General features: G+C 47.6%; 1 protein-coding gene across 1 annotated transcript in view; it reads right to left on the bottom strand.

The window, feature by feature from the left end:
• Positions 1 to 238: 238 nt before the first annotated feature.
• The window catches only part of CMTM7 (CKLF like MARVEL transmembrane domain containing 7), a 45856-nt gene continuing 26638 nt past the window's right edge, over positions 239 to 19456 (bottom strand). The window contains exons 2-5 of the mRNA XM_037070873.1: positions 11776 to 11949; positions 5203 to 5301; positions 2490 to 2571; positions 239 to 842 (exon numbers count right to left, since the gene is read on the bottom strand). Coding sequence (XP_036926768.1) covers positions 829 to 842; positions 2490 to 2571; positions 5203 to 5301; positions 11776 to 11949 — 369 coding nt within the window. The 3' untranslated portion in view covers positions 239 to 828. The remainder of the gene's footprint in view (positions 843 to 2489; positions 2572 to 5202; positions 5302 to 11775; positions 11950 to 19456) is intronic.

Below are 19456 nucleotides of genomic sequence, written 5' to 3'. Positions count from 1 at the left end.
TGAATTTCCTCTTTTTTAAAGGCTGCCTGAGTTGCTTTGAGTCCTGCTGTGTCTCGCATGAATATTACTGGCTTCTACCCTTGAAATCAGTTTACTTTGAAAATATGCAAATCTTGAGAGGCCACTTCTGCATCCTGTACTGGGCTCACCCCCAGGGGGTGGTCCCCAGCTAGCCTCGTGGGCCCCTCCACTTTACCCCTGCTTTTACAGCCGTCCTCGGCTTAATAAGAAATTCTTCTGCCATTGGTCAATATTTTATTTAAAAAACATTCAGACACACACACAATGGTCACGAAGGTAGAGTCGGGAAAAGAGGCTGAGATTGCATCTTTGGGGACAGGTGGACCACAGTGCTTCTATAGGTATGCCTCACTGCCCTGCTGGAAGGACGAGGGTGTCAGGGCATCAAGACCAGGTTCCCAAACTAGATAAATTAGGAAAGGGCTTTGTTCCTCCAGAGAGACTTGAGGCAACTTCACTCCCCTGAGGGACAGGTGTTATGCAGGATTCAGAAACCCCCACTGTGTGCACTGGCCCCTGAGACAGTTTTCAAAGCAGGAGGGAGAGACCAGGTTTCCCTGGAGGCTGCCTTTCCTTCCCAGATGGGGAGGAATATTCTTCAGACTGCGGAGAGAGGCTGGGAGCAGCTCAGGCGCTCAGGAGGAAGGCGAAGGCCCCCTCCTGTGCCAACCAGCCCGGGCAGCACTTTGGCACAGGACACAGGTTCAGAAGTCTTTCCTATGGCTGTGGGCCCTGGGATCCTCCTGTCTGCTGGGCCGGGCCACACGTCCCGCGGGGCCTCCTGTGGCCCCGGAGTCTGTGGCGTCCTCAGACGGCTGCATCTTGGGAAGGAAAAGGCAAAGTGAGGACCCCTGGCCAGGGTAGGGCCCGCCCAGGAGCAGCCCCGCAGCAGGCCAACCCACACTCGGCCTGGTGCACTGCCTTCCTCCACCCACACCAACTGTCACTGGGATTATTTTTTCTTTTTAAAATACATTTCTAAATAGGCAAAAAATGAAATTGTGTGGAGGGGATTTCCATCCCTAAGCTGCAGCGCCCCCCCCCAGCCCCCCCCCGCCCCAAGGCTTTCTCCTCAGAGGTATCTGAGCTCCGTTTCTTTTGGCTGCTCCTCCCCAAGTTTAAGTAACATATTTACTCCAATATTTATAGACTGGCCACCTTTGGACATTACCTGTTAGCATTTTTTTATGTTCCGATTTTTATCATTTTTTCTTTAACAGCTTTATTGGCATGTAATTCACACACCACTGAATTCACCCATGACTTTTGCTATCCTCGCTCTATTCACAGAACTGCGCAGCCCTCTGAGAGCACTGTCCCCACTTCAGAAAGAAGCCCCGCACCCGTGGGCGGGCAGCCCTGCAGCCCACCTGCCCCAGCCCCAGGCGAGTGCTCATCTGCTTTCTGCCCCCGTGGACGTAGCTCTTCTGCACAGTTCACGTAAATGGTGCCCCACCCCACGCGGTCCTTCGTGACTCCCGTCCTATCCCCATCCACCTTTGCCAGGGATTCCGAGGCTCTGCTGTGACCACCTTTCTGCAGAGCAAGCCACACAGCATCATGTAAATGCTGTGATATTGTGTGTGTGTGTGTGTGTGTAAGAAAAAGAACAAAGAAAGGAAGTGTGAGATCAAAGAAAAAAGCGGATTATTCAAAATAGCTGGTTCAAGCTTTCAGTAAGTCTAAAGGAAAAATACCAGGTATAGGTATTTATGAGGATGTTCATTCCAGCACTTTTTAGGAGCAAAGAATTAAAACGACAGCAACAACAAAAAACAGTGCCCCACACAGGAGACAAGTGCATGGTGGGACAGACACGCAATGGACTCAACGTGACATCGTGGAGCCATGAAGGGTGACAGAAGAGAGCACCTGCAGACCAGGGGATGATGTCTGAGAGACGGCGAAGTAGAAGATCAGGTCACAAAATAAGACATTTTGGATCATTTTAATCAAAGCTGCGTGTTTGTGTTTGTCTCTCTATCTCTCTGTATTTTGTCTCTCTCTCCCTCTCTCTGTATCTTGTCTCTCTCTCTCCCTCTCTCTCTATTATGTCTCTCTCTGTATATTCTAAGAGACAAAATCCTGAAAGGAAAGACACCTGGTGGGTTCTATTTCTGGGTAGCGTGATGACAGATGGTTTTTTATTAATTTTTTTCTCATTTGCATTTTCTAAGTGTTCTATATTTTATTTTTGTCATTAGGAAACATTTAAAGAAAATGCTTCTCCATCAGAGGCTGAAATGTTAGGGCTTTTCGGGGTGGGGGCGGGGCCGGGGACTGGGACAGGCATGGGACGAAAGGGCAGAGGGTCCCGCATTACATTGTTCCCCCTACGCTGCTGCGTGCCCTCAGCCACCTCTACAGCAGGCTCTTCTCCACCGTGAAACTCCAGAAAAGGCTGTCCCCCTGTCCCTGAGCACAGGGACCTGTCAGAGACCATCTGTGTTCAGACAACCAGAACTCACCTGCTGACTGGGTCACACAAGAGATCTTGTAAGACAGCCACACGCTTGCCAGGCAGAGGAAGGTGGCCACGAAGCCAAAGATCTGCATGGGGGAAAGGGGAGAGGGAGTTCCTAGGCCAAGGGCAGTCTGCTTCCGGTCTGTGCCTGCCCCCGGCCCTGGCTGTGGCCAGCAGGGTGCTAGCTTGTGGGATTGCCTGACCCAAACTCTTCGCTCTCTCTCAGGTGTAGAGATGAGGCCCTGGCCCCAGGTCCCCTGGCTGGGACCCTGGTCAGGCCTGGCAGCCAGGTCTCCAGGTCTCCACCCCTTGGCTCTTCTCACTGTGGGCAACTTTGGTGTGCATGTTCAAGTTCATGTTTCAACTGACCTAGGGCCAAGCCACTGTACTTTACTTATCCTGGGCTAATGAAAAAGAAGGTGGAATTATACATTTAAATCTGAGTTTTAAATTTTATGTTCAATTAGATTTAATCAGTGTGGTAGCATTGTTTACATTTCATGCATTATGATTTTTGTCTAGCTTTATAGCTGTGTCAGAGCCAGGTGTAGAGGCCTTGCCATCTAGCCTTACATTTGCACATAGTTAAATAATATGAGACTAATACAAGTTCAGGCAGCTCCCCTTTCCTTTCTGGGGGGCCCACCCAGTACTCAAGTGTGGGGACCTCGCCCCATCCAACCTCCTGGTCTGTGGGTGGGGAACAGGGCATCCCGAAAGGAAGAGGTCCTTGCTCTGGTGTCCCGTCTGGAACTTCAAAGTCTGGAGTCATCCTCCTGACTAGTGAACAAACCTGGCAGCTGTAGCTAAATTCTACTGAGCATTTACTATATACCCACCAGTCTTCTAGGCCCTCAGGTATGTTAATTCCTTTAACCCTCACAGCTCTGCCAGGTGGACCTTGGCATTACCCTCCCAGTCCCTCATTTTACAACTGAAGAAACAGAGGGACAGGAGGTCAAGGATTCTGCCCACGGCCACAGAGACAGCAAGGCCAGCCCTGGGAGGAGCCCAGGGAGTGTGGCTCCGGAATGCACTCTCCACTCTACTTGTTGCCCAGGTGTTCTAAGCCTTGCAAAAAAAGCCTCAGGGTTGCTGTGTTGCCCCTAAGCACCCAGCTGAAACCACTCGTGACATCCAGGAGGCATGGCCCAGGATGAAGGGCAGGATTTTCAAGGTTCCGTTTTCTCTGCAAGCCTGCCTGCTGGTTTGCAGTGAGTGGCTGCCTCCACAAGCCCACGCCTACCTCCCCTTCCCGAGGTCCGTTTGCTTGGCTCCTTTTGTACTGATTGTCTGCACCGCATAATTAGCCTATTAAAGCCTGTTTGGGCCTCTCATTGTCTGTTCTGCACAATTAGCACATTACATACCATCCCGGTCTCCAACTGTCTGCACTGCATAATTGAACAGTTTATTGCATCGCTACAGAGTGCTATTCTGGACGACAATGCCTCGTTTGCTAATTGTTTCACGTGCCTAGGCTTGACTCCTGAGCTGGATCACCACTTTCTCGTAAGCAAAGGGCCCCATCGTGTTAACTTCTCTGGCTCCCCCGGGGACCCCGATGGTGTCTGATAAACGTGGTTTTCGGGATTCCAGGGCCAACACCATTATGTGCAGCTGGAATCATAGAACCCAGTGGGAACCTCCCGATGTGGCCTTGAAACAGTGGGCACACGTCTTCCTCTTTCTACCCACCACCCCCACCAGCCTCCTGTAGCCCAGCAAGCGGTAACCTGTGGCTGGCAACCACATCTCTCCTTGGAGACTGGACGAAGGTGGGGTTTGCAGGGGGGCAAGGTGGTGGATGGATGGGTGGGCTGTCGGAAGCACTTAAAGGGCAGTTAGAGGAGTGACCTCTGCTCCACGCCAACTGGTGGAGGGCAGACTCTACCCCTCAGTGGAATTCCGGGCACAGCCCCACTCTGAGCTGAAGGGCTGGGGAACTGGGAAATGAAAGAGTGACCAGCACACAGACAGCTTTTCTTAAACACATTGAAATACCTTGCCTGCTTCTTAATGAGGCACATCAGAACTGTCCCTCAAGCCACCAACCTGTAAACAATTTGCTAAATTGGAAATCGGATGACAGGCATCTACAAACCTTTTAAAAACAATGATGTGCATGCACGTATACATGTGTTTGTATATGGGTGATAAATAAAAGAAGCTCCCACAGCACCGTAGTTTTGCACACTTCTATGCTTCTTCTACTTAGGCTATTGGATGGGTCAATTTCCCCCTCTGAAAGGTACAGGAGGGTTACTTCCCGGCCTGACTACTGCTAAAAATGAGGTTTGGCAAAACTAGGACTAAAGGCTGGTATCACTGACTAATCCCAGTACTGCTCCCCTGAGCCCAAACGAGGCTCCAGAATCTTTCTCTGTATGAGGCCGAGGCAGCCATGAGCAAATGGCCACAATGGGCATGTGATTTAACACCCACTCGCCATCTGACTTAAGCGGTGGCTGCAAGAGAGAGGCCTGGGCTGCTGGGCCCTTTTGTTTGCCAACAGCCCTGATGGTTCGCCTCCTGAGGCCCTCCACTGGGAACCCAAGTTGAAGGCTCTTTGGAGACTGAGCTGGCTGGATCAAGGCGGGCACTGATTCTGCAAAAGAAAGGCCCCAGAAAACGATTCCTCGGCTGTCCCCGTCAGGAAGGAAATGAATGTTCGAAGCAGGAACTCAGTGCTGAAGGCTCCCCGAGAAGGTCCTTACCGCTGCGGCTACCAGCTCGCTCTGGTTGTAACTCTTGGAGGCTGCCACAATGGACGCGATGAGGAGGAGCAGGGTGCCGATTAAATAGTGCAGAAGTTCCTGGGGGCGGAAACAAAGCAAGCAGTGGGTCGGGAGGTCCGCTCCTGGTTCAGAGGGGCAACCGGTCGTCAGAAGAGAGGAACAGAAGCAGGGCTGGTGTAACACCCCGTCAGGAGCAGCGCAGCTCACAGGCAATGAATGTGTAAGGCTGGCCAGGATGAGGCCAAGGCCAAGTGAGAAAAGATGCCAAGCGGGCAGGGAGGAAGGGGACAAAAAGACAGGGCGCATCTTGTGTGAGCAGAGATATCCGCGAAGGGCTGCTGCCTTCCTGAGATTGGTTCGTAGACACTGCCTCAATCTCTGGCCAAAGCTGCTCAAAGCAAACAAGTTTCTCCCAACTCCTGGTTGGAAAATTTAAACAAAGCTCCAGCCCTTCACAGCAAAGTTCCCTGAAGAGAGGGGGGTTTTTACGCCTGTTCCAGAGAATGTTTCGCGCTTGGCTGTGTGGTGGGCGCTGGCCTGCTCTCCGGAAGGGAGCCCAGGCCACGCTCTGCTGCTGAGTCTCCTGGCAGGATGGACTCTACCTTTGCTCCTCCCCTTGGTCCATGGGGCCGTCCGTGTCCACCCCATGCATTCTCCAGGATTAGGATGTCATTCAGTGACATGGAAATACTTGCACCTCATCCTTCTCCCTCCCCAGGAAATACCAGGTCAGAGCAGAATGGGGTTTAGGGCCATTCATAGTATTCACTCTGAATCCAGAGTGTATCCATTTTCAGTCTTCAATGAGAGTGCAGAAATTACTCCTTCATGAAGTTCTGCCCATCGGGGCAGGTGTATTAAACGTGGGACAGCATCCGCTTTCAAGCTGCAGTTCCTGTCAGAGCTGTGCAAAGACCCTGATTTCTCCCTTAGCCACTAGACAAGGACATCACAAGGCAGACCACAGAAACTGTGACGAAGAGCAGATTGGTAATGGGAAGTTCCCTACCTCCAAGACCCTCACATACAAAGACAGAGGACGATGACATGGGATGGGGACAACGAGATGAGAGGGTCCTAAATGGAAGGTGCCTACATTGCGCTCAGCTGAATTTATCCTTCCAACTTTTGCTCCCTGTTCAGCCCACCCTCCTTCTTGCCTCCTAGCTTTTACTCTCTCCTTGTTCATTAGGAGCATCAGGGAAGCCCAGAGGAGCCTGCTCTCTAAAGAAGCAAAAAGTTGCCCTGGCTGGTGTAGCTCAGTGGATTGAGTACAGGCCTGTGAACCAAAGGATCGCGGTTTGATTCCCAGTCAGGGCACATGCCTGGGTTGCAGGCCAGTTCCTGGCAGGGGACTCACAAGAGGCAACCATACATTGATATTTTTCTCCTTCTCTCCTTCCCTTCCTCTCTAAAAAGATAAATAAATAAAAAAAATTTAAAAAAAGAAGCAAAAAGTTGTCAAAACTATGAAAGGGGCCTTATACATTAGGAGCCCAAAAGAAATTTCTCTTAAGTAATATAGTGGGTAATCATGGTAAATGTGAATGGTTAAATGATTCAGTCACAAAGCAGAGGTTGTCAGACTAGGTTTTTAAGAGATCCAACTATTTGTTTTCTGTAGGAGACATGCATTGTATTGAAACATATAAGTAGGTTGAAAGTAGAAGGATGAAAAAGATATGTCATTCAAATAGCAACCAAAAGAAAGGTAGAACAGCTATGGTTACACCAGACAAAATAGATATGAAAACAAAATAATATTACCAGAGATAAAAGACATTTTATAATGATGAAAATGGCCATACACCAGGAAGCTATAACAATTATACACATATATGCACCTAATAACAGAGCAACAAAATACAGGAAGCAAAAGCTCAGAGAAATGAAGGGAGAAATAGAGAATTCAAAAATAAGAGTTGGAGGCTTCAATACCCCCCTTCCCACAGTGTTTAGAACGACTAGGGAGAAGAGCAACAAGGAAACAGAAGACTCACCCAGTACTGTAAAACAACTGGACGCAACAGACATCTATTAAACGTTCGATCCACCAAAAGGAGAACATACGTTCTTCTCAATGTACATAAAACATTTTCCAGCATAGGGTATGCCAAACTATAAACCAAACCTCAATAAATGCAGGAATCAAATAATTTGAAGTGTGCTCTCCAACTACAATAAAATAAAATTACAAATCAACAGCAGATAGAAATTTGTAAAACTCACAAATCTATACAAATTAAGTAACACATTCCTAACTAATTAATGGGTCAAAGAAGAAATCACAAGGGAAATTGGAAAAAACTTGGAGATGAATGAACACAGGACAAACCAAATTTATGGGAAGCAACTAAAGCAGTGCTCAGAGAGATATTTATAGCTGTAAATGCCATATTACAAGAAAGGTTCCTCCCTTCCTTCCTTTCTTCCTTCCTTCCCTCCCTCTCTCTCTCTTCTTTTCTTTCTTTGTTTTTTAAAGAGAGGGAGAGAAACATGGATGTGTGAGAGATACATGGATCTGTGTGTCTCTTGCACGCCCACAACCGGGGAACCAGCCCACAACCCAGGCATGTGCCCTGACTGGGTACTGAACTGGTAACCTTTTGGTCTGCAGGTTGGCACTCTAGTCACTGAGCCACACCAGCCAGGGCTGAAAGGTTTCAAATTAATAATCTAACCTTCACCTTAAGACACTGAAAAAGAAGAGCAAACGAATCCTAAAGCAGGTAGAAAGAAGGAAAGAAAGACTGGAGCTGCAATGAATGAGACAGAGAACAAAAAAAAAAAGAACAACAGAGAAAGTCAATGAAACCAACAGCTGGTCTCTTTGAAAAGATCAACAGAAGGCAAACCTTTAGCTAGACTGATCAAGAAAAAAAAAACTAATAAAAGAGAGAAAAGATTCAGCTAACCAACATTAGAAATGAAAGAGGGGACTTCACTGGTCATATTACAGAAATGAAAAGGATTTTAAAGGAATACTATCAACAACTGCCTGCCAAAATTAAGTAACTTGGGTGAGATGAACACAGCCCAGGAAAGTGACTACCAAAAATGACTCGAGCAGAAACAAACAGTCTAACTCTACAGGGTCCTGCAGAAGTAGCGCCTGCCTGAGTGTGGTTGGGAGGGTAATAAAATGGGTGTAATAATTTATAGTTCTAATTTGAACATTTCACCTAAGATGGCACATGGTGTGCTCTTGAGTGTGATATTGCGTTACAGAATGGCATGCTTATGATTTTGTAATAAAAAAGGGATGTTATTTGTGCCTGACCGTGTATGAACGAGTAGAATTTGAGTTAATAATGAAAAAAACTATCCACAAGAAAAGCCCAAGTCCACATGGCTTACTGACTCTTCACAAAATCTTCCAGAAATAAGAAGATGAAGGACTGTTTCCCAAATTATTCTATGAGGCTAGTATTACCTTGGTAACAAAATAAGACACAAATGTCCCAAGAGAACAATATCCCTTATGAGTGCAAACATGAAAATCCTGAGCAAAACACTAGCAAACCAAATCCAGCTGACAGAAAAAGCCACACTTCTTAGTTTCAAAATCTACTACGAATTTTACAGGAACCTGTAAAATAGTGTATAAGCTGAATTTGACACTATGATCAAACAGAATTTATCTCAGGAGCGTGTGCTTGGCTCCACATGTTAAAATCAATAGAATATAACATATTCATAGACTATCAATGGGGGGGAAACCCATATGATTATCTCAGTAGACGAAGAAGAAGCATTTGACAAAATGTAACACCCTTTCATGATAAAAACTTTTTTTTTAATAAATATTTTATTTATTTATCTTTAGAGGGGAAGGGAAGGAGAGAGGAGGAAACATCAATGTATGGTTGCTTCTCATGCGTCCCCTGCAGGGAACTGGCCCCTGCAGGGAACTGGCCTGCAACCCAGGCATGTGCCCCGACTGGGAATCGAACCACAATCATGTGGTTGCAGGCCCGCGCTCAATCCACTGAGCTACACCAGCCAGGGCTCATGATAAAAACTCTTAACAAAGTAGGACTGGCAAGGTAATTTCTTCGTTCTGGTAAACAGCATCTACAAAAACCACAGCTAACACCATATTTCACAATGAAAGATGGACCGCTTTCCTTCTAAAAACAGAAAAAATGATAATGATGTCTACTCTTGCCACTTTGATTCAACATTCACCTAATTTATTGCAATAAGGCAAGAAAAATAACAGAAAAGGCATCCAGATTAGAAGGGAATGTAAAACTATCTCTATTCATAGGCGGCACGAACTTGCATGTGGCAAATATGCTATATTCTCTAGGAACCCACTAACCATCTGTTAGCTTAATAAATGAGTTCAGCAAAGTTGAGGACATCAGATCAACATAGAGAAAGTAATTGTATTTCTATCCATTTGCCACAAACAATGCAAAAAAGAAATTAAGAAAATAATTAGATTGGAAATTGCATCAAAAACTAAGGTGCTTATACTCTGAAAACTAAAACAGTGTTAGAGGAAATATTAAAAGATCTAAATAAATTGAAAACCTCCCATTACAAATGAATCACAAGATTCATTATTGCGAAGGTGGCAATCCTCTCCAAATTGATTCACTGTAATTCCTATGAAAACCTCAGCCGACTTCTTTGTAGAAACTGAAAAGCTGATTCTAAAATTCATATAAAGTTGCCAAAATCCAATCAATCCTGATAAAGAAGAACAAACAGAAAGAGTCACACCGTCTTAATTTCAAAATTTACTACAAGTTTTACAGGAATGTAGATAGTGTAGTAAGATCAGTGCAATGGAATTGAGTCCAGAAATAAACCCATGTGTTTACGGCCAAGCAATTTTCAACAAGGGTGCCAAGACAATTCAATGGGGGAAGAAAAGTCTTCCCAACAGACTGGGATGGGACAACTGGATATTCAGATGCCAAAAATGAATCTGAATCCTTACCTCCCACTATATGGGAAAATTAACTCAAAATAGATATAAGAGCTTATATCTATATAAGAGCTTAAACCAATAAGAGCTTAAACCAATAAAACTTAGAGGTAAATCTTCACAGTCTTGAATTTGGCAGTGGCTTTTAGATATACCCAAAAGAAACAAAAGAAAAATACATAGGATGGATTTAATCCAAATTTAAAGCTTGTGCTTTAACAAACACTATCAAGAAATTGAAAAACAACCAGCAGAATGGGAGTAAATAATTGGCAAATCATAACTCTGACAGGGACTCTTAACTAGACTATACCAAAAACTCTTACTACTCAATAATAAAAAGACGACCTAATCAAAGAATGGGCAAAGGCTCCGACAGACATTTCTCCAAAGAAAATACACAAATGGACAAAAACAACACATGAAAGAGGATTGACCTCATTAATCACCAGAGAAAAACACAAATCAAAACCACAAGATACAACTTCACACTCACCAGAATAACTATAATCTGAAAGTTGGAAAATAAAAAGTGCTGACAAGGATGTGGAAAAATTGGAACCCGAGCACACTGCTTATGGAATGTGACCTGATGCACTGCTCTGCCAAACAGTCTGGCAGGTCCTCAAACGATCCAACATGGCCACCACGTAACCCAGCAATTCCGCGCTTAGGCGCAGTCCCCAGCGAAATGGAGTCACATCTATACGAAAAACGTGCACATAGGTGTTCACAGACACACTATTCTATTCATAAGGCAGAAACAACCCAAATGTCCATGCATGGTGAATAAATACACAAGACATGGGACAAATATCATTCAACGGAATATTACTGGTCTGTGGAAAGGACCGGAGTGCTGACACAAACGAGAACAAAGATAAACCATGAACAACTCTGCCAAGTGAAAGAAGACAGTGACAGAAGGCCACACATGTGACTCCATGTCCATGGAATGTCCCGAATGGAAAAACTCACAGAGATGGAGCGTCGATCAGTGGTTGGTCAGGGCTGGAGGGGATGAAGGGTAGAAGGTGACAGCGAAAGCGTGGGGAATCTTGTTCTGAGATGATGAGGTGTTCTAAAACTGACTGCGGCGACGGACGCACAGCTCTGGGAATATGCTAAAATCCAGTGCGTTATACACTCTCAGTGGGTGATTGTAGAGCATCAATAAAGCTATTTTTACAAGGTAATAAAGTGGGAAGAAAAAACCCAGGCAACTATGAAATCTCTCCTGAGGCTCTGCCAGTCCATTTTAGCTGACGCATCATTCAGCACTCACGACGGTAAAAACACCCATCACCATCATTGCCTTCTTCCTTCCCTGTTCCTTCTCCCAACACACACACACAGCTCACTGTCTGTCACTGGAGGAAACAAACATGGGGGTGAGAGGCAGAGCCCTCTTATAGCTGGAAGGTGAGTTTTAGAAAGCACTGGGACACCAGGCAGAGCTGTGCACCAAACAGGGGGAAATCCAGGGCTGGAGCAGCTACGAATGGTGCAAGAGGCGGGCAGGGTGGGCAGACCAGAAGGACGCCATGGGGTCTCAGTGCCCCAGCGAACGTCCTGACTTGTGCGTGGAGAACAGGGCCAGGCCACTCCCTTACCGACAGGGGCCAGCTGATACAGGTGAGCACGCGGTAGAGGCGGAAGAGATGGACCAGGTAAAAGGCGAGGATCATGATCAAGTTGCAAATGGTGACCACTTCGAAATATCTGAAGGCACTGTAGCTGGTCCACGGAGAGCTGCTCACGCAGATGAAGGCAATCAGCAGCATGACCTGAGACAGAGACACAGACCCGTCAGAGAAAGGCACCTCCAGGGAGCAAAGGGCCACAAACCACAGGAACACAAACAGCAATGGAAAATGGAGGAATTGCTACCATTCAGGTTATTTCCTCACAAACTGGCTGGAAGTGTACAATTTTCTGTACTACAGAGGCTTTTAAAAATACATGCTGGCTGAGGATGTTCAGAATGGCCATGAGTGGCTTTCTCCTGAAAGCAGATGAGCAGAACCCTTCCGTTTATTTGCTGGACTCCATGGAGCACAGATGCAGTCCTGCAATGCTGCACCGTGGGTTTGCATATTTGGTTGAACTGCAGGAAGCTGCTGGTATTTGACTATTTTGGACCCACAGAGATGGCAGCTCCTACGTTATGCCCTACCTGTCGGCAGAGGATGTTACCGTTTACTGACACCTGATGTACATGACCTCATGGAGGCCTCACAAGAACTCTGCTGGGTAGAGGAAATTACCCCCCCTGTTCATATGGGGAAACTGAGGCACATAGGTTCAATAATTAGCCCAGGGCTACCCAGCTTGTACACAGCAGAGGTGGGATTTGAACCTAAGTCTGTCTGGCTCCAGGGACCATGCTCCTTTGTGTCAGATGCGGTTTTGCCTTCTTAAAATGGAAGCCCTCGTCCCAAACAAGCGGAGGACGGTGGATGTGGTACCAAATGTGTAGGAATCCTGGTTACGAGGGGGTGCTTGGTCACCACTGGGCATGTGGTGAGGACTCACCCACCAAGTCTCTTGTGGCACAAAGGAGTGAATAAGCGAATGAATGACAAGAATAAATAAATGAATAACCTATTATTGAATTAACAGGTCAGGGAAATGACTAGCAACACATGAACACTAGGGGAAAGCAGAGTGGAAGTGGGTGGAGAAGACGCTCAGATTTGGTGAAGGGCACTCAAAGAGACGAATTCCTGTTCACTCACAGGTATTAAAGGTATGTAAAAATCTTAGGACCTATTTTAAAAGCACAACTAATTTAGGCCAAAAATTCATTTTTGTTTTAATATTTTATTTGTGGTTGTGCTATTACAGTCATCCTGAGTTTTTCCCACTTTGCTCCCTTCCACCCAGCACCCCCTACTCCCTCAGGCAATCTCCCCACCCTGGTTCATGTCCTTGGGTCATGCGTATAAGTTCTTAGGACAAATATTATTTTATGTTGTGTCTTTCCTATAGAACAGTGATTCCTAAAGTGTGTGTGTGTGCGTGCAATTTTGTGTCCTTTGGCCACAACGTCTGGAGACACGTTAGGTGGCCACGCTGTGGTGGGGGAGTGCTGTTGGTACACACCGTTGGGAGAGGCCACGGGTGCTACTAAACACCCCACCAAGGATGGTCCCTGCCAAGAGAACCGTCTGGTCTCTGGTGCGGCCCGAACCTCCGTGCTGCTGCGCAGAGGCCCTCTGGAGAAAACGAGCCCGTCTCGAGAGGGAAATCACAAAACGGCCCTGACGCCGGCGAAAGTCTCAATGCCGAAAAAGGCTCTGTTTTCCGAAGCCCCTTATTTCTGGCATTACTACCAAGCTCCTTAGTAATAAGTCAACAGCGAGAAATTAATTTTCTCTCAGCTTGAAGCTTAAAGCGGATACGAAGAATGCTTTGCTTCACAGACCAGGGCAGCAGAGTGTGGCTCTGACAAGAAAGGACCCTCAACATCATTGTATTTCCCTTTGCTAATGAGCAACACATTTTCATTTTCTCGGTTCCTCTCCAGCCAGTCAGCCACGGAATGACTCATGCCTGGAGGTCATTTTAAAGCCAAGGGGAGGCTTTGCCTCCTTCTGGAGTGTGGTGCTGGCCGTGGGCCCCTGCCCCGAGGCCTCTTCTGTCTGGGGAGCCTCTGGGTCTCTCCGTTCCGCAGACCCCTCTTACGCGGGGGCATTTTCATTCACGGCCTGCCTTCACACGCACATAATCCAGGATTAGGTAGAGCGATCCCTGGGTGAGGGGGCAATGCTGCACCTAATTTCATGCAAAGATCAGGGTAATTTTTACAGCCCTTCATCTGTGACAGAGTAGCTCTTACTCCTGGTGACACAGAGAGGGGGGAGTTTCCCAGCGCCCCAGAGGGGCCCGGGCAGGCCTCCCGCTCTGAGCTCGCAGGTGGAGTAATATGCTGCAGTAGGCACCTCACTGCCCCACCGCATGTCATCTCAAACCTCTCTGGGAAACTTGCTTGCCACACGAGACGTCTCGAATTCTGTCCCTTTGGCCTGAGTCCGCCTACTGCGCGCTCTTCCTTAGGAAAAGTCCAATTTTGGAAAATCTCATTTAGACAGCAGAGGGCGTGTACTTATGCATGCTTCTGAAAGCTTCCCTCTGCTCAAGGATTCCAAGGATTCTTGCATCCCTAGTTTAGATAGCCAGCATCTTAGCTGGTGCACTTGGAAAAAAAAAAAAAACCCCACTAAGAACCAATTTGATTGGCACCAAACTTTTCAGGAACTCTTCTAAGGCCAGTAGGTGACCTCTGCAAAGGCAGGCGACTTCTGAATCATTCAGGTCCGTGCTCAGGGGCCTCCAGAAAGTTGAAGCAGAAGGAACAGATGACAAGGCCCCAGAGTTTTGGCTCCCCACCCGGCCCTCTTAGGACCTCCGGGTGCCTGTTAGAGAAGCAGATCCACAAACATCCTGACTTCAGAGACGACCCAGTGGGAGTCCCGAACTCAGGACTGAGTGGGGGGCTCTGGGATGATACAGGTGGTTCTGTTTAGAGTAACTAAAGTGCGATTCCATCCAGAGGAGTCATTTGATTCTCAGGGTGCCTGCGAGCTCCTCTCCCCAAGGCTGGTTCTTTTATACGGAGCTGCCATGAGTATTGAAAATAAAAGATCGAACATGCATGTCCATTCAAAGTCATGTTGCAAGAACCCTCAGCTCAAAGCTGGTCTCACAGACCAGCCCAGGGGACTGTTTAAAGTCACCAGAATCACCTCAGGTTAGAAACCAGCCCCCTTGGCTCCAAACGGTGTCCCTTCTGACTCCATACTGTCAGAATTTTTACAAGAAGGGGCAGCTTTTGTGAGAGCAGCAGTGAGTTTCGACTTCATAGGAGGTGAAGCTGGTGTTACCTGCGAGAGGCAGTTGTCCCCTGAGAACTTTGGAACTAAAACATGACAGCTTGGCCAGGCTCTCAGCTGGGTGGTAACCCTTGTTAGGGCCCGAGATGGGCTGCCCCCAAATGCCCCACAATGCCATATTGGTTATGTTCATTGAAGGTTACTTGATAAGCAGCCGATGCCAGAAGGCCACCTTGACCCTCCATCGTCTCCTTGCTTGCAGGAAATCGGTCTCCCAAGTGACAGGTGTCCTTGCTGCTCCAAGAGGCCCGAGAGAGACATGTTTACACTGAAGTCAGAGGTCCTGAGTCAAAGCGTTTACAGGGACACGTCAGTACAAAAAGGCGGCTAGTTCGATCACTGGGCCTCATTTTCTGGGCCGAGCATCATATTGTGATTCTCCTGTGCACACATCTTAAATTTCTTCCTCCTGGTAATTTAATCTTGTGTCCATTTCATTATTTCATTATTCGTCAAGCCATGAGCACCACATTAGGGTAAAGAGGGGCAGGGGACTCTCCCCTTCCCCGACACCCTGAGGGACAAGTGGAATTGTGACGTCTAAGACGGACAATCGCTGGAGAAGACTCAGGAGGCTGCTGTGTGCAGGAGATGCCTTCCTCTGAGCTGGACCGCAGAGGCCTGTGGAGGGGCCGGGGCCCTGCTGCCTGCAGCTGGCCTGGTCCTCCACGCTCCTGCCAAGTCCGGTCCATGGAGAGTGCCTGTGTCTGGCTGAAGGTGGCAGCAGACACCTTTAGTTTTAAAAGCCCTGGGCTGGAGGGATGCTGGCTAACTCCACCCTCCTTCAAGGGTTTTTATTCTGACCTTGGAATAAGGTGTCTGTGAGAGAGACAGGCAGGAGGAGGGCAGGTAACTGATGAAGACACCAAAAAGTCTCAGGCCCAACTCTAAGAGGCTTTTCTGGAAAAGCACAGGAGAGGAAAGCCAGGCTTCTTCAAAAAGTCACAGATGTGAATTAAGACTTAGCGGTTGGAAACTGCAGAGAGAGACAAGAAGGCCCATAAATGACCCTGCCTGACAGTGGGCAGGCCGGAAGAGGAATTTGCAATGTCCCCAGCATTGGCTGAATTCTGCCCTGGGGCGAAGGCAAATTTACTCTGTCCCCCTGTGAAAGTCCCCACAAGTCACCACCAGGAAATGGCCCTGGTGTGACCTCATGAACACCCACGGGGAGAGAGAGCCCTCACCCTGGCTTCCTTCCTCTGCCTACCCCCTCCCCCACAACATCAGACTTCTGCTACATGCCTCTTCCCACCTCCTTACCCCAGCACACAGTTTTGTTCTGCAAACATAAAAATGCCAAAGAAAACACACGGGAGGGGGAATCATCTAGAAAACATTGTGTCAGGGGGCCTCAGGTCCAGGCCTGGAACAGCCAGGTAATGAACGCCCTGGTTTCTGAATCGAACCACGGAGCACGGTCACCTGCAGTATCCTAGACACAAGCGCCCCGACTTGTCCGCGCTGGGAACAGCACTGGAAGGCCGAGGAAGAAGCTGCGAACAGCGGTTGCTTCTGGGAGGACATAGAATTATTTAGTGGTTTAAAAAATTCACATCAAGATCACATAGTAAGCCGTAAAATAATTTTTTTATGACATGTCTCAGAGATCTTCAGTGGCATATCTACAGATCTACTCTTTCCCTTGTCACTGGCTGCGGGTTTCTGTGACATGGTGTTTCTCGGCCTTAGCACCGCTGCCGGGTGGGGCTGTCATGGGGGGCTGTCCTGGAGGGTGTTCGGCAGCCAGGAGCGACCACCAAAAATGTCTCCTGACACTGTCCAAGGTCCTCTGGGGGCAGGACTGCCTCTGGTGGAGACCACTGCTTTCAATGGACTGTTATCAATGGGCGTTTATCACATCTCTAGTTTCTTACAAGTACAGACATTTGGCAAAAGTATTCTCGAATGTACTTCTTTGTATATATACATATATATATACATGAACATTCCTGGAGGATTCTTGGGGGTAAAATTACTGGATGAAAGTGTATTTACATTTGAGATTTTGATGTTTGCTGCCAAAATGCTATCCCCAAAAGATCTGAGTTTCCTTGCATAGGAAATTTTGTAACACAGGTTTTTATAGTGTTTAAAAAGAATGAAAACAGTATCTTTTTATTCAGTCTTCATTTCCCTAATGACTAGTTGGTTGAATATCTTTTATGTTTATTGGTCATTGCCTGTTCATGTTCTTGGCCCATTTCACCATCATTTGTGCTTGTGTTATGATGGAAGAACTCTTTATATTCTTAATATCAACCTATTATGTGTTATACATATTACAAGCAATTCTCTCAATTCCTCATTTGCCATTATTTTCAGTCTTTGAATTTCCCAAAGTTTAACTTTTTTATGCAGGGAAATCTGCATAAAAGCACTTTTTATAGCTTCTGGGTTTTGCATCTTATTCTCCACTCCAAGATTACGGAACAGCCTACACCAGAAAGAAAGGTTTATTTCCTTTTTTACGTATAAAACTTTTACCTCTTTTGTTTTAAATCCTCACATGAGGATATAGTTATTGATTTTAGAAAGAGAGAGAGAGGAAGAGAGAGACACCCAGACACATAGATCAGCTGCTTCCTGTATCTGCCCTGACTGGGGATTGAACCCACAACCTTTTGGTGTGTGGGGCATTGCTTCAACCAACCGAGCCACCCAGCCAAGGCAAAACTTTCTTCCCTTTAGGTGTGTGGGATTTATTTTTGTAGATGGCATGAGGTAGGGCCACACGGCAGGGTCCTAACTTAACCGAACAGTCAATGGAGAGTACTAACAGCATTCATTGAATAGCTCAGCCTTTCCCCCGCAGTTTGAAAGGTGGACTTTTACACCAGCCTCTGCCTGCTCACTTCCAATCCATTGTCCGCAGAACAACCGTCAGGTTTCAAACTCCTTAAAGCCTTGAAACCTAAAGCCCTTCAACAGTCTCCCACTCTTGAATCGGGTAGAAATCATGTAATGAGGCCCAAGGGGGCTGCAGGCTCTGTTTCAGCTGCCTCTGATTCTCTGGGTACACTCTGCCCTGTAGGAGGGTCCCCAGGATTCTCCCTTATGGTGCCATGGCAACCGGTGGTGCTTAGCTTGGAACTAAAACACGCCGATCCTAATGCCACAGCTGTGTGTTGGTTAAATATCTCTGTGTTTTCTGGTTAACTCGTTCACTACCCTTCTCCCCAACTCCAATGCAAGCTCCACGAGTAAAGGGAACCCGGGGGTTTCAGTCTTACTCTCTGCTCCCAGCAGTGTGCCCTGCACGTAGTAGGTACTCAGTTCAACACTGGGTGAGCGAATTGTTCTTGGGGCGATCCTGCCATCCTTGGCCACAGCTCCATGACACTCTAAGACTTTAAACACACACACACACATCTTCCCCCTTACTGGCCTCAAGTCCTTTGAGAAGAGGATTGTGCTTTATGGGAGCATCACTTAGGGACCTGGCATAGTGCCTGGCGTGCAGAAGGTGAAGGACTTTTGGAAGTGACTCTGGGAACCCTTTTCGAAGTCGGCCAAACATCTGCTTGTTACTCAGGCCACTTGCCCCCAAGTCATTTTTCACAACATTTCACAACATTTTTCGCCTGGATGGGCTCCCTGCACAACAACCCTGTCACCCATGTCGCCACTGCTCGTCACTGGCAAAGGTCATCAGATCACACTTAGGAAGCCTGGGCCCGAAATCACAACCTGCCAAAGACGTCCCTACATTCATGCCAGCTTGGTGGTTTGGTGCTTCTGCTGAACAAAACTGAAATCACAAATTTCTGTTGAACAGTTTTTCTGCCTTGTGTGTCTTTCAGCCCCTGCCTCGACTGCCTGGCTCTGCAGTGGCTGACTGCATGCCACGAACACAGAGCAGCAGCCTCTGCCTCTCACACCTGCCATCCTTCGGGGACGACATACTTCTTTGTGCCCGTGTGGAAGTGAGAAGACAGAGTGCAGGCAGCGGCCTCCCCAAGAGGCCCCTGGAAGACACAGAGGACCGAGGGTGCTGAGACAATGTGGAGACAACACAGGGAGCCCCAAAGAGAAGAGGCCATCAGCAACCTTCGTGAATGCCCACCGTGCACCAAGCGGGAAGTGCTTTACACGCACCTGCCCGTTTTATCCTCATAGGAACCCACTATGCAGGTCTGTTATTCTCCTCACTTCACAAAAAGGGAGCGGAGGGACAGAAACACGAGTGATCTGCAGCAATCATACAACCAGGGAGTCTGGAGCTGAGGGGTGGACCTAGCCAGGCAGCCTGCAGGGGGCAGCCTCTGGTTGCTGTGGCAATGATGGCCCTCACCATGCAGCCCCGTCTCCAAAGAGCACCCCGGCCTCAACACTGGTCACTGGACGTGTGTCAGCAAAAGTGGACAGGACAGAGAGGAATGAGAGGGGCAGGTGTCCT

Source organism: Sturnira hondurensis, unplaced genomic scaffold, assembly GCF_014824575.4.
Source record: "Sturnira hondurensis isolate 20B ecotype Veracruz unplaced genomic scaffold, ASM1482457v3 Scaffold0019006, whole genome shotgun sequence".
Lineage (NCBI taxonomy): Eukaryota > Metazoa > Chordata > Mammalia > Chiroptera > Phyllostomidae > Sturnira > Sturnira hondurensis.
Note: the sequence above shows the minus strand (reverse complement) of the source record. Positions and strands in the feature narration are given on the sequence as shown.